At 41.2% G+C, this 15242-nt stretch overlaps 1 protein-coding gene and 1 non-coding gene across 5 annotated transcripts in view; both read right to left on the reverse strand.

Moving 5' to 3' along the window:
* Nucleotides 1-15242, reverse strand: part of EXOC4 (exocyst complex component 4) — a 799095-nt gene that overhangs the window by 49791 nt on the left and 734062 nt on the right. The window contains exons 16-17 of one of the 4 annotated variants that reach the window (XM_021078821.2): nucleotides 13326-13504; nucleotides 7909-8068 (exon numbers count right to left, since the gene is read on the reverse strand). In XM_021078821.2, coding sequence (XP_020934480.1) covers nucleotides 7909-8068; nucleotides 13326-13504 — 339 coding nt within the window. Of the gene's footprint in view, nucleotides 1-7908; nucleotides 8069-9244; nucleotides 11686-12794; nucleotides 13505-15242 lie in introns of those variants that run through there. The other 3 variants (XR_014833792.1, XR_014833790.1, XR_014833791.1) reach the window with 3 other exon arrangements.
* Nucleotides 1735-1812, reverse strand: MIR4337 (microRNA mir-4337). Its single transcript, NR_038592.1, is given in 1 exon segment — nucleotides 1735-1812. It is a non-coding gene; the product is annotated as a microRNA mir-4337 (primary transcript).

Raw genomic sequence — 15242 nt, forward strand, 5'->3', positions numbered from 1 at the left:
TGTTTTCCAAAGCAGTGGATTCGTTTCTGCTGCACCACGATGGGAACTCCCTGTCTGTCTTTGTGATCATGGCAGTTCTAGGGGGTGTAATGTGGAATCTCACTGTGATTTTGATTTGCATTTCCCTAGTAACAAGTAATGCTGAGCATCTTTTTAGGCATATCTCCTAAATCCTTTGCCTATTTTTTTTATTAGTAGATTTTATTTTTTCCCAATAGTTTTAGATGTATAGAACAATTGAGAAGATAGAACAGACTTTTCCCATATAACTTACACCAAGGTTCTATCATTAACCTCTTACGTTAGTATTATATAGTTATCACAACTGATGAACCAATATTGATACAAGATTATTGTCTATGGCCATACCACAGGGAATGTGCTCAAACTCGTCTGATAAAACATCATTATTAACTAAAGTCCATATTTACATTTCCTTAGTTTTTAATCTAATGTCCTTTTTCTGCTACAGAACCCAGTCTGGATACTACATTATAGGTAGTTATCACGTCTTGTTATGTTCCTCTTGACTATAATAGTTTCTCAGATTTTCCTTTCTTTTTCTGGCTGCACCTGCGGCATGCACAATGTCCCTAGCTAGGGATAGAAACTGAGCCACAGCAGTGACAACGCTGAATCCTTAACCTCTAGGCTACTGGGGAACTCCCTAACCTTGACAGTTTGAGGAGTACTGGTCAGGTCTTTGCAGCATCTTCTTATGTAAGAATCTGTCTGATGTTTCTTTCTCTTTATTATATGGGTGTAATGGGTTTGGGAGAAGATCAGAGGTAAAGGGCCATTCTCACCCCCTCATATCAAGGGTACAGCCATCAACATGATTTATGCATGGTGATGCTGTGCCTGACCACCTGGATGAAATACTATTTGTCAGATTTTTGCACTATCAAGTTACTCTCCTCCATTCCATATGTACTCTTTGAAAGGAAGTCATTATGTGCTAAGAAGTGGGATGCTAGGCTCCCCTATCTTGAGAGGTAGCTATATAATCTATTCAGAATGCTTCTGCACACACGAGTTGTCCTTTCCTCCTCATTTATTAATCTATTCAATAATTTATTTATATTAGTATGGACTTAGGAATATTTACTTTATATGTTGGGTTATAATCCAATAATACTTTATTTATTTTGTTGCTCAAATTGTCCCAACTTTGCCATTGGAAGCTCTTTCCGCTGATTCCTGTGCCTCTTTGACACAATGTGTTACGTGTGTGCACATTTTTAGTACTTCCTTATTTGCCGGTACTACAAGACGCTCAAGGGTCATCTTGTGTATTTCCTTCCCCAGTCCTAAAATGAGCCATTGTCCCCAGGAGTCCTGCTTCCTTTTATGGAAGAATAGTACTTAGAAACCAAATTGGGGTACCAGGTGTGCTCATTGCTACTGGGATGCCTTGACCTAGTCTTTAATTAGATTATCTGTTTTTGTATTATTGAGTGGTAAGAGTTCTTTATATTCTGGATAGAAGTCCCTTATCATATATATGATATCCAAATATTTTATCCCCTCCTACTGGTTGTCTTAACATTTCTTGATTCAGTCTCTTACTGAGTGAAACAAATATGGTGTATTGTACTTCTCCATATAAACCTATGTCCAGAGGAGGCAGCTCAGGCAAGATTTTTTTCTCCTTTGGACCCTAGGTACCAAATGGTTCTGCCTTTACCACTGAGATCTTTCTGTTGTCTTCTGTGAAGCAGATGTTCCCATGTGTGGACACTAGACAAGATATATAAGCCTTCACTGTATGTTGATTTAACCAGTGAAGGCTTATATACCCTGTCTAGTGCCCATACATAGGGCACTAGAAAGGATATATACATCAGCATACATAGAAATGGCTCCAAAGCTAACACGGAGCTGCTGAAGAGGGACTGGGGCTAGAGAGGGGTAGGGCCTTAGGAGCAGAGACTGCCCATCATTAAAAATAAAAAACCACTTGGTTAGGACCCTTCTAAGAATGATCACAACTCTGCTTCATCATAGGAAATGCAAGTTGAGAACCTATGCTGGGAAGAGCAGCGCTTTCTTAGAAACCATTCAATGAGAACAGAGAGGCTGCCACTGTGGTCTTTGATATCACATTAGAATCACTCTAATTGCATTTTTGTTTTCCCTGAATGCTTCAGATCCTACCTATGGAGTTGAGGAGTGAGAAGTTTTCCCCATATATGCGTGAAGCTTGTTCCTGTACTAGGTAAGGTGCGTAGGGAAAATAAAGCAAAGCAAAAGCAAAGCATTCCATTCTCTTAGCAAGTTCACTGGTGGCCAATTCTCTGTCCTAAGCTAATTTAACCAACCAGCAGAATTTGACACAGATGAAGACCTTCCTCTTAGAACACTTTCTTCGCCTCTGGGACACACGCCTCTTCTGGTGGTTTCCCTACTTCACCGGCTGCTCCTTTTCAGGTTTCTTTGCTGGTTCTCCTGCAGTACGCCAACATCTAAACAGCAGTGGACCCAAGGACCAATTCTTGGACAGCCTTTATTTTTTCTCTACTTGTGTTCTCCTTGAGATCTCACCTCTCACTCTGTCTCATTGCTTTAAATCTCATATATATATATATATGGTAATGAATCCCAAACTCCTATTTCTAGCCTAGACCTCTTTCCTAAACTCTTGACTTCTATGTCCAGTTGTCTCTTCTTTGTCTCTCTTCAGATGTCCAATGGACATCCCAAACTTAGTATTTCCAAACCCAAACTCTTGATAGACCCTGTGTATTCGCCCCTTGGCACCCCCCCTCAACTCAACTGCCTTTCCCATGGTCTGGCTCCTTTTCGTTTTAGGAAATGAAAACTCTTATTTTTTGAACTGCTCAGAACAAAACCTTTGGAGTCATCTGTTCACTTCCAATCTGTCAGCACATCCTGTCAGCTCTACTTTTAGAATATTTCCTAAGCTGACCACTTCTCATCCCTTCTACTGCTACCATCTTGGTTTGAATCACCTTTCTCTTTCACCCAGATTATTGCAGTAGTTTTCTAAAGGAACCTTCTGGTTTTGCCCTTGTCTGCAACCTCCTCTCCTAAGGAAAAACAGAAAATTCTCTATTTTCAACAGAGCAGCCAGAGTGATTCTTTTATAAGTCAGAATATGGCACTTGTCTGTTTCAAACCCTCTAACAGCTTCAAACCTCACTCAAAGTAAAAGCCAGTGTTATTACAACCATCTTCTAGATGGCAGCTTCTTAGATTACACCTCTGGCTTTATTTCTTACTCTTTCCCTTGTTCATTCACTTCAGCCATAGTAGACTTTCTGCTGTTCTTTAAATGCCAAACATACGCCTTCCCCTAGTTCTCTGCTCTCAGAGCGCCTTTCCTGCTCTTCTAGATTATCCACGTGGCTTGCTTCTACTCTCCCTTTCGGTCTCTCCTCATTGTTACCATCTCTTTAAGGACTTTGAGAAACATTCCAAAATCGCAGGTTACCTTCCTCATACCCTGGCACCCTCTCCCTCATGTCTCATTTTTAACCAGAGTGTATATATCACCATCCGACAGACTTTGTATTATACATATTTATTAGTCTGTCTGTCTTGCTCAAAATAATGAAAATTCCACAAGGGCAGGACCTAGAGAGAAGGCACACCCAATCAATATTTGTTGAACAAATGACTATAAGGAGGAGGAAGCTTTCTTTTTCTTTTCTTTCTTTCTTTTTTTTTTAGGCTGCACCCACTGCAGATGGAGGTTCCCAGGTTAAGGGTTGAATCGGAGCTGTAGCCGCCGGCCACAGCCACAGCCACGTGAGATCCAAGCCGCATCTGCGACCTACACCACAGCTCATGGCAACGCCAGATCCTGAAGCCACTGAGCGAGGCCAGGGATCAAACCCGCGTCCTCATGGATGTGAGTCAGATTTGTTTCCACGGAGCCACGATGGGAACTCCTGAGGAAGCTTTCTCATGAGTTAGAACCTAACCCCTTCCTGAACCTCAGCTTCCATTTCCTTATTTTTTGTCAGACTCAAGAATGAGATACACGACTAGTCTAAGGAAAACCAAAAGGACCACAAAATCAAGGAGACATGAGAGAGGCAATAGGAGAGATGAAGGAGAAAAGACGGGCGACACACACAGAAGGGAGATGGAGAAGGAGATGGGAGTTCTGGGAAGGAAACGGGGATGTTTTTTCAATGATGCCTTCATACGAACTGCCGGGTCCACCCTGGGCACTTCAGTGCCCATTCAGACGTCTCCCGTCATGCGCTGCCTGGACTCCTGGGTTGTTTCAATGACTCAGTTCTAGAGAAGCACCTGGCAGCTGAGGGTAAGATGATGTGTGTTGAAGAGCACACTGGGAAAGGCCTTCCACTTCCTAAATCGTCTGTACTGATTTTTCAGGACAAGGCCCCTTGGGAGTCTAAAAATCACCGGTTGGGTAAAAAGTGTCAAAACTCCAGCAGAGATCACTACCACAGGGGACAGGGGCTCTGCCATCCCCGTAATGTTATAAGCTATCCTGATCTCACCCAAGATTTATCCACATGAGTGATTAGAGAAAAGGCGTGTATTTAAAAAAAAAACAAACAAACAAAAAAAAAAAGAGCGAGAGAGACAACTTAAGACCACAAGTAGAAGAATCAATACAGATGGAATCAGTCCAGATCTCTCATTTCTTTATGAGGAAAAGAGTGTTCTATTTTCCAGTGGCCAGGAAGGCCATGAAAATGAAACACTACAAGAGCCTTGGAACTTCTTGTTAAGTTTTCTGACACACGGCAACTAGTGATTAATTACTGTGTTAGAAGGTAACATTCCTATGGAGACTTGCTGGAAATACAGATGCTGTCCATGCTTGATTAGACATTGCTTAAAGAATGCTGAGACACGCTACTGCAGTCTATTATTTCTGGCTATTTTGGTAGTGCTGTTACATTTATTTTACATAGCTTCAAATTTATTTGAATTGATGGAGCCCATTTCATAAAACCTGTCCCTACTAAAAGCAAGAATAGAAAAAAATAAGTCTATAAAGTGTGTTTATGTATATGAGTTTACATGAGAGCAAAAGAAAATGAAGCTGAGACTATGAATGGCAGGGATACAGTACTCCTCTCCTTTTTCTGGTCTTTTTAGGGCCACACCCGTGGCATATGCAAGTTCCCAGGCTAGGGGTCAAATCGGAGCTGCAGCTGCTGGCTTATGCCACAGCCACAGCAATGCCAGATCAGAGCCTCAACTGCGATCTATACCGCAGCTCATTGCAATGACAGATCCTTAACCCACTGAATGAAGCCAGGGAGCAAACCTGTGTCCTCATGGATGCTAGTTGGGTGCATTTCCACTGAGCCATGGCAGGAACTGCCCAGTATTTCTTTTTGAAACACTTCCCTCTACAAAGAAAGAATTGTAAGGGAGATGCTCTGTGTCTCCTCAATCCACCTCGGCTGGTTAAAATGTTCAGTGCATTAAACATAAACTTAACTTTGTCATCATCTAAGCTCTTTACCACAAAAAGAAGTCTTCATTTGCTACGTATTCATTCATCCAATGTACAAAAGGAACACTTATTCTAGACCATGTACTGAGGAAAAAGAAAAAAATCTGGGCCTCTTGGAGCTTGCAAGACCAGTAAAAATGATGTGGTATCTATGCTAGCCTACCTCCCTTCAAAATCCATTCAGAGTAAAGAGTAGGGAGTCCCGGTTGTGGCTCAGCGTAATGAACCTGACTAATATCCATGAGAATATGGGTTCAATCCCTGGCCTTGCTCACCAGGTTAAGGATCCAGCATTGCCGTGAGCTGTGGTATAGGTCACATACTCAGCTCTGATCCCACATTGCTGTGGCTGTGGCATAGGCCAGCAGCTGCAGCTCCAATTCGACCCCTAACCTGGGAACCTCCATATGCCACAGGTGTGGCCCTAAAAAGCAAAAAAAAAAGTAAATAGTAATAATACTAGTATTTTTCCCAGGCAGTCAAATTTCAGCTAATCCACTTCCTTGGGTATCATTCAAAAGTCCAACTGTGAAAGGCATGGTTTTTCCTTTGCTGGTACATGGCTCATCAATGCCAACCTCAATACTGCCCAGTCAGCATTTCACTATTCAGATGGTAGGTTTTTTTTTTTTTCCCCCAGTATGTGTTCGGGCCCCACACTGTCTGACAAAAGCTGTGTTAACTTACTTACTTCAGCTAAATAAAAAAAAATCATTTAAAAAAAGGATGATTGAATTTAGGAATTATATTCCTCAGAGAATTAGTAATGCTTCTCTGTATCCCTCAGGCCTCCATGTTCTTAACGTCTGCTTGTCAATGTTATTATGAATAGACTAATTCAATAATGAGCTCATTCCCCAAAAGAGAGACCAAGTAAATGCAGCATTCGGTCACACCTGGTTTCCCTAATCTGAGCAAGTAAGGCTTTCCACCAAATTTAGCCTAAAATCGGGAATTTAATGAACACACATATGCACAAACAGGAAGAAAAAAGACAGGGAAGCAGGACAGAAACACAAAAGAACAAGGTAGCAACAGAACAGCTGGAGTGATAAATGGGAGAAGAAAGATTAAAAATGAAGATACATGGTTATATGATTTCAAAACCAAGAGCTAGCTTCTGTGTCTTAATAATCGTCAAAGTAAGAGCACATTTCGTCATCACCTTAAACATCTCAACAAATAGTTCAAATTTTCTTGGATTTCTCTTGGAGTCAAAAAATCATGTGAAAAGACAAAGAAATGCTAAATATCAGACAGGAGCATTCTGGACTATTAAAAACAAATGACTTCCCAGCCACATGAAGGCTGGTTATACCTAGGTATAACCAGCAATAAAAAGCACCAATACCGTAATCCTCTTCAAAACCAAAGATCTGCTGCTTTAAGAAAGGCAGGGAGAGTGTTCAGACCATCAAGAGAGAATACAATTAACTCTTACGTTGGAAAAAGTGTATTACAAGGAAACACTAAAATCTGAGATAAACAAACCTAGAAAAGCAAAAGCGAAAATGTTATTTAAAAAAAGAAACCTCAATTACATGAAGGAATAACCTGGAAGGAGATGAGTAACCACTCCCCCCTCTCCCCTGTCCCGAGTGAAAACAAGAAGGAAAGACAGGTTTCAACTGGTAAAGAGAGAAGAGGTGAAGAAATAGACTGATGTAAAAATACACTCACCATGTTATTAATGATGAGAGAAAATGTAAAAAATATCCAAGTGTCTACAATTAGATAAATCAGATTTACTTAGCTCATGGAACATTGGTTCAGGTGTTAAAAATAATATTTTCAAGGGATCCAAATGGACATGGGAAAAAGCATGTTTTCAAAGTATATTATTGATACTGATAAACAGTTAAATGAATAAGACACCCAATAACAATTTTGTAGAGAGAAATGATATACATGCCTAGGTATGACAACCCACCTCCACACACAGCACATGTATAAAAACCAGGAGAGACTATATCAAATATCAAAGTCTTTAGATTAAAAGTTTATGAGTCATGTTTATAGTCTTCTTCATGTTTTATATTACGTATTTTATGCAATGAGCATGCATTACTTTTAAATTGAGGAAAAAAAGTTATTGAAGTTTTATAGTAAGAGAACTTAGGTTAGACAACAGGAAAAATTACCTGCTTAAGAGTTGTTAAACATCCAATAGAACTACTGTCTCTATGACCAAAGAATATCTAATTGTTCTATTTTCCCTTTCTTTAAATGGAAGTATAATTGACATACTAGTTTCAGATGTACAACCTAATAATTCATTATCTGTATGCATTATCATCAAAATAAGTTTAATTAACATCCATTATTTGTTTCCCGTTTTTAACTCACTTTTTAAGAACTAAGAATGCATTTAAAAAAATGACGTTGTGGACAATGAGGGCTTAGCTTTGGTGTAAGGAACTGAGCCCAGTCTCCCCTCCTACCTTGCAAAATCCAGGTCTGCCTCCCGTGACATGGTGATGTTGGTCAAATTCTGCTGAAGGACAAAAATGTTCCGACACATTTTCTTGATGCCGGACTCACTGATGCGCCTGAAGTACTGGGCACCATTAATAAGGATGCAGGAGATCAGGTGTCCTAGGCCTGAGGGATCAGCACAGGGCAGTGGGGAGCAAAGAGAAGACGGATTAGTGCCATCCTGCAGAGACTGACTCAAAGGATTTCTCTCCTCCACATCTCAGAAATGGAAAACTTATCTCTGATGGTTATACCAGCTGATCTTACAATGATTTCAGAGTATTTATTCACAGCCCAAGCAGTTACAAATGGGGATACTTTTTGCTAGCAAAACAATCTGGTATATCTGTAGCTCCAGTATTGCCATACACAGCTGAAGCCACCATGCTAGGGCTTAGCGAATATGCCTGGTGGTTTTAAACTACTGATCTGCATACAACGCTTGTTTTTCTGTCTAGTTTTTGTTTCGTTTTTCTTTTTATAGCTGCACCTGTGGCATATGGAAGTTTATGGGCTAGGAGTTGAATTGGAGCTGCAGCTGTGGGCCTACGTCACAGCCACGCTGGATCCAAGCCACAGCTGTGATCTCTGCCAGGTCCTTAACCCACTGAGAGAGGCCAGAGATTGAACCTGCATCCTCACGGTGACTATGTTGGGTTCTTAACCTGCTAAGCCACAATGGGAACTCCTCTGTATAATTTTTTTAAGGTGGAGAAGAATACATGTAAATATATTCTTGGCTTCCTTTTCCTCCCACAGGACAGGCAGAGGTGTACTTTTGGCACAGAGGTGGACTGGGAACCTACATAGGTAAAAATAAATCAGTAAGAGATCAGATTATTGGTGTTAATGTTAAAACACCTCCACCCTGACAATGGAGTACATTCTCAAAGTAGTGACTAGAGAGTCTGTAATAAGAAACAAAGTGGGAGGGAAAAGCAGATCATTCATTAATTGTTGAGTGCCCATGACACACGGGCGGATTTTTCACAAGCGGCTTGTTCTCAAAGCCAAAGGACCGTCTTAAGGTCTATGAAATTTGGCAAAGGGCTGGTTAGTACATCAACAAACGAAGAGGTCCTATTCAGGTTATCCTAGGTGGTTAAGCTGCCGAATGCTGGTTCAGACAACCTGAGGCACATGTGGGTTACCCTTTCTAGAAGTTAGATTTTAACTCTAACTACTTGAAAATAAGTAAACCTCTTTTCCTTTTCTTTCTCTTATTCTTACACATCTGGACTCCAGCAGGACATTTCCCCCAGAATTCTACAGCTGGGTGGACTATTTGGGAGGGGTCTGTTATTTTTGTTTTGCAGTTATTGGGCAGATCAGAGCTCAGGGTGTAACTCAGGTTCAATGGTTCCTTCTGTCTTCAAAATGAGTTTTCCACAATAGCCAAGACATGGAAACAACCTAAATGTCCATCAACAGATGATTGGATTAAGAAGATGTAGTATACATACACAATGGAATACTACTCAGCCATAAAAAAGAACATAATGGTATAATTTGCAACAACATGGATGGAACTTGAGACTCTCATACTAAGTGAACTAAGTCAGAAAGAGAAGGACAAGTACCATATGATTTCACTTATACCTGGAATCTCATATATGGCACAAATAAACCTTTCCATAGAAAAAATCATGGACATGGAGAATGGACTTGTGGTTGCCAAGAGGGAGGGGGAGGGAGTGGGAGAGACTGGGAATCTGGGGTAATAGATGCAGACTATTGCCTTTGGAATGGATAAGCAGTGAGATCCTGCTGTATGGCACTGGGAACTATGTCTGGTCCCTTGTGATACAGCATGATGATGTGAGAAAAAAGAATGTATAAAGGTATGCGTGACTGGGTCATCTTGCTGTGCAGTAGAAAACTGACAGAACACTGTAAACCAGCTATAACGAAAAAATAAAAAGTCGTTATATATTTATAAAAAAAGAAATCAGTGAAAAACAAACAAACAAACAAATTTATCCTGATTAGGATAAATGTAGGAAAAAAAGGGACAGGAGAAGGCATTCTTTCCTGCTTCAGCTCCACTCACCCCATGTTGCTTCGAGACCTGTGACAGATTCACTTTTATGTGCCACTATTTGAAAGTGAAGTAAAAATCTTTTCCCTTGAAGAAAAAGAAACGTAATATGGATTGTACACTTAAAGTTAGATAATTTATTTATGTGAAAAAATCTCTGGAAGTCAAGTTTTGTGGCGATTCCCGTGAGCCTGTAACTTGAGGCAGAATTTTGTTCTGCTGTGGCTTAATGTGGTCTCCACCCTAAGTGTAGGCCGTGAGGGGAAGCAGTGTTTGTAGAGAATAACAACGGATGAAAGAAATAAATGTATATAATAATTACAATAATAACACCAATTAAAAGTTGGTCTGCTTTATCTTTCACCATACACCAGGAATTCTTAATGTATCTGTGGTAAAAATACCCCTCCTTGGCGGAGTTCCTGTCATGGCTCAGCAGAAATGAATCCAACTAGCATCCATGAGGATGGGGGTTCAATCCCTGGCCTCACTCAGTGGGTTAAGGATCTGGTGTTGCTGTAAGCTGTGATGTAGGTTGCAGACGTGGCTTGGATCTCAAGTTGCTGCGGCTGTGGTGTAGGCCATCGGCTACGGCTCCGATTTGACCCCTAACCTGGGAACCTTCATTTGCCTTGGGTGTGGCCCTGAAAAGCTAAAATACAAAACAAAACAAAAACCCTCCTTGAAAAGGGAACCCTCTTATACCGTTGGTAGGAATGTAAACTGGTGCCACACTATGGAGAAGAGTATGGAGGTTCCTCAGAAAACTGAATAGAGAACTACTATATGATGCAGCAATCCCACTCCTGGGCTTTATCCAGACAAAACTACAATTCAAAAAGATCCATGCACCCATGTGTTCATAGCAGCACTATTTACAATAGCCAAGACATGGTAGCAACTTGACCATTAACAGATGAATGGAATGAGAAGACATGGTACATATATATAATGGAATGCTATTCGGCTATAAAAAAGAATGAAATAGTGCCATTTGCAGCAACATGGATGCAATTAGAGATTCTCATACTAAGTGAAATAAATCAGAAAGAGAAAGACAAATGCCATATGCTATTACTTGTATGTGGAATCTAAAATATGGCACAAATGAACCTGTCTACAAAACTGAAACAGATGCACAGACATAGAGAACAGACTTGTGGTTGCCAAGGGGGACAGGGGAGGGAGTGGGATGGATGGGGAGTTTGGGGTTAGTAGATGCAAACTATTACATTTAGAATGTAAGCAATGAAGCCCTGCTGTACAGCACGGGGAACTATACCCAGTCACTTGGTATAGACTAGGATGGAAGATAATATAAGAAAGAGAATGTATTATGTATGTATGACTGGGTCACTTTGCTGTACAGCAGAAATTGGCACAACACTGTAAATCAACAATACGTTAATAGAAAAATATGTAAAAAAAAAAAAAGTACTTCTCCCTAAAAATAGAATAAAATAAAATCTCTCTTTGTCACACACAAGAAGACTGGAGCCACTGCCACCTCCCCTACTTGGGAAACTCAACATTATGTCCTTTAAATTTAGAAAATGATATCACAGATTTTTATATAGGAAGTCTCAAGTATATGATTTTTTTTTTAGATAAAAATCTCTCCTATGTCTAGGAAGTTCCCATTGTGGTGCAGTGGAAATGAATCGGACTAGGAACCATAAGGTTGAAGGTTTGATCCCTGGCCTCACTCAGTGGGTTAAGGATCTGGCTCTGCCATGACCTTCGGTGTAGGTTGAAGATGTGGCTCGGATCCCAACTTGCTGTGGCTGTGGTGTAGGCCAGCAGCTATAGCTCCAATTTGACCCCTAGCCGGGGAACCTCTATATGCCATGGATGCAGCCCTAAAATCAGCAAAAAAAAAAAAAAAATTCTCTTCCATGTCAAAGGATTAGACCTGTATTTGAAGATACTGTTTCCCAGTAGGATTAGATGTTAAGAAATGTCTGGGTAAGATGAGAGGACAGCACTGGCAATGGTGAATGTTGATACACAGGGCTTGGAAGAGCCACAGTTAAGAGCAAAAGGGAATTTTGTGCAGTAAGGGAAGTGATTCCTCAGACAGGTCCTGCAACTTCAAGTACAGAGTATTGCTGCTGCCTCCAAAGTCACAGTGCTATGGGGTTGACTAATAGCTAAGTTTTAATCACTTTTACTTTTTAGCTAAAGCCTTTCAGGGACATTCTCCCTCAGAACATATCTCTATCAATACTACATCATTCAATGGAAAAATAGTGGGGTTTTTTTTGTTTTTGGTTGTTCCAAATTTGCTGGAACAGAACCATTTCAGGAAGCAATACATGGTCATGCATTGACACTTTCTTTCCATCTCAGGCTGCCACAATTCTTTGCGCTAAGTATCTTCTTAATTGTTTTAAATAACACTGGCTGGATTCTGTGAGACGTCACAGAAACTTTTGGCCCCCACATCTTTGTACAAACTAACCAGAACAAGAAAAAGGGGGACATGATTTGAAGTCCTAAAAGGAGTCCTTTGGAGGAATCATCACGAAAATGATTTGGCTGGCAGCAGATTTGGTTAAATGTTGAAGGCAAATGCCTTTGGATGCTTCTGTCTTTCACATCCTTCCTGGCTTGCTTGACCCTGAAGCATGGATGTTTTTTAACACCTCCACCTGTGGGATATGGAAGTTCCCAGGTGAGGGGTCAAATTGGAGCTGCAGCTGAGATCTACACCACAGCCACGGCAACACTGGATCTGAGCCTCATCTGTGACCGATGCTGCAGCTTGCGGCAATGATGGATCCTTAACCCACTGAGTGAGGCCAGGGGTCAAACCCACATCCTCACAGAGACAGCATCAGATTCTTAACCTGCTGAGTTGTACGGAGAACTCTGGATGCAGCCTTCTTAAAACTACTGCTCATCAGAGGTTTCTGTTCTTTTTAGATAACAATTCATTCTCTAAGAGAAATTTTCCCCTTCCAGTGATAATTTTAGCCAATGAGGGGATCTGCCAGGGTTCGTTCTTTATTGTGTGTTTCTTTTTCCTTTATGAGCTCCTCTTGAGTTAATTTGTGGTCCGCTCCATATATTTACCCAACTCTCATGAGCGGCATATCAAGGGGGCAGCCGGGCTGCCATCTGCCTTATCTTGGATTAAATCTCCTTATCAAGAAGGAGCAGATGGCAGCCATATTTCTGCCTACCTAGCCTTGCACAGAGAGCCTAGGTATCACAGCTTTAATGCAAAAAGAAAAAAAAAAGCAACCTTTTTCTACAAGTTTTGAACTTCAGCAATAGAGGAAATCAGAGAAACCTTCACCCTTCCTTCCTCCCAAACTCCGAGGGCCAGGGCCAGGGTCTGACCTTCAAATATATACTGGAACTTGTGTTGCTGGAGGCTGGCACTCATGGCCTCTTCAATGGCGCTGATGTCTTTGTTGAGCTTGACCACCAGAGGGTCATAATCCATACTTTCCACATTGGCCACAATGGCATAGTTCCCTTCCTTCGCCAGAGGGATGAGATAGTGGAAACAGTGAACCCTGAAAAACAGAGGGATGGGGAGAGCAGTTGGTAATAATTCTTTCTGATGACAAGAATCATCTTGTCACAGAGCAGCCAAATATTTAAGACAGCAGTGGCCTGGTACATTTTCATGTATCCTGCCCTCTTTTCACCAAAATGCCATCTCAGTGATTCCATAGAAAAGATCAGTGCTCTTGAGCAAGTCAGCTTCTGTGATCCCTGCATGTTTAATCAGACACTGGGGGTGAGAAAAAAGATAAGCTCTAAAATCTTTTCAATGATGAGATCGTGTGCACCCTGTGAGAAGCATTATCTCTTTCGGAAGAATCTCTTGTAGTGAAAATGAGAGGCTGAGGACCCAAATTTTTGAAACATTGGTTCCAATTCCCATTTACTAGCTGTGCGATCTTTTTTTTTTTTTTTCCCCAGAGTCGCACCCGTGGCATATTAAGATTCCCAGGCTAGGGGTCAAATCAGAGCTGTAGCCTATGGCCTATACCACAGCCATAGCAACGCCAGATCCGAGCCATGTCTGTGACCTACACCTACATCTGGCAATGCCAGATCCTTAACCTGCTGAGGGAGGCCAGGGATCGAATCTACATCCTCATGGATGCTGGACAGATTCGTTTCCACTGAGCCGTGATGGGAACTCCAGCTGTGTGACTTTTGACTGCTCTTTCTAGGCCTCGGTTTCCTTATCTGTGAAATGGGGATGATAACAACACACACCTCATAGGGTGCTCTGAGGAGCTACCGCTAGAAAGAGTACAGCGCAGGGCCTGGCACTATTAGGACACTTATTACTGTTACTCTATTACCTAAACAAAACACTTACTGAACACATAAATCTATCAGAAATTGTGCTAGGCCCTGGGAATGTAAGACACAACTTGTGCCATTAAAGATGGCAGCTTAATGGAGTTGACCTCGGAAAAATAACCCCAAGAGGACAGCTTCTCATTCAGAAGCACATGTACCCAGGGCGCCATGGAAGTGTGCGGAGACTGTGAGGACAGGTTCAGAACGGGAGGTGATACTTGTCACAGCTGGGTGACCCTGAGGAAGGAGTGCATCCCTATGGTTGACATGCCTGAGTCAGTCTGCTCATGCACAGTTCTTAGGGTCTTTTTGGTAGGTATCACTAACTGCCAAAGAAGTATGAGATGGGGAAGGACTGGCTACACCATAACCTGTATACTAAGCTGTAATGAAAGCAAGTTTCAGGCCAAATAATTCTACCACACACAGAAGTATTTAGTAACCCCCCCCCACCCCCACACACAAAGAAACCCATCATTGTTGGCAGACATAGTTCAAACAGGCTGTTTTGTAAGTTCAGCGATTGTTTTAGGTGCTCTGTCTGACCTTGCCATGGGAAGTTCAATGGAAGTAGACATGGTGACAATCCAGAGTCAGGATTCTGTTCTGCTTAGAGTTGGCATCAGGTAACAAGAACTGCTCCTCAATAATTGGCCACAGCCTTGGGCATTATCCCTAACGACTCAACTATGGTCTTAACCTTAACTTACATCTTTGGTAAACAGTATGCATTTGGGTCTTATCGTGTTATTCAGTCTGACAATTTTAGTCTTTTGAGTATTTAACCCCTTTATATTTAATGTAATTATTGATAAATTTCAATTTTAATTTAACTTTTTTTCTTATTTATTCATTTTTTAATCTTTCTTTTTAAAGTCAGGTTTATTGACAAATAATTTACAAACAGTAAATTCACCTTATACACAGTTTTAT

The sequence above is a fragment of the Sus scrofa genome, chromosome 18 (assembly GCF_054392235.1).
Source record: "Sus scrofa isolate SSC_HxYL_T2T_F1_AM1 chromosome 18, Sscrofa_HxYL_maternal_Yorkshire_Landrace_v2.0, whole genome shotgun sequence".
NCBI lineage: Eukaryota > Metazoa > Chordata > Mammalia > Artiodactyla > Suidae > Sus > Sus scrofa.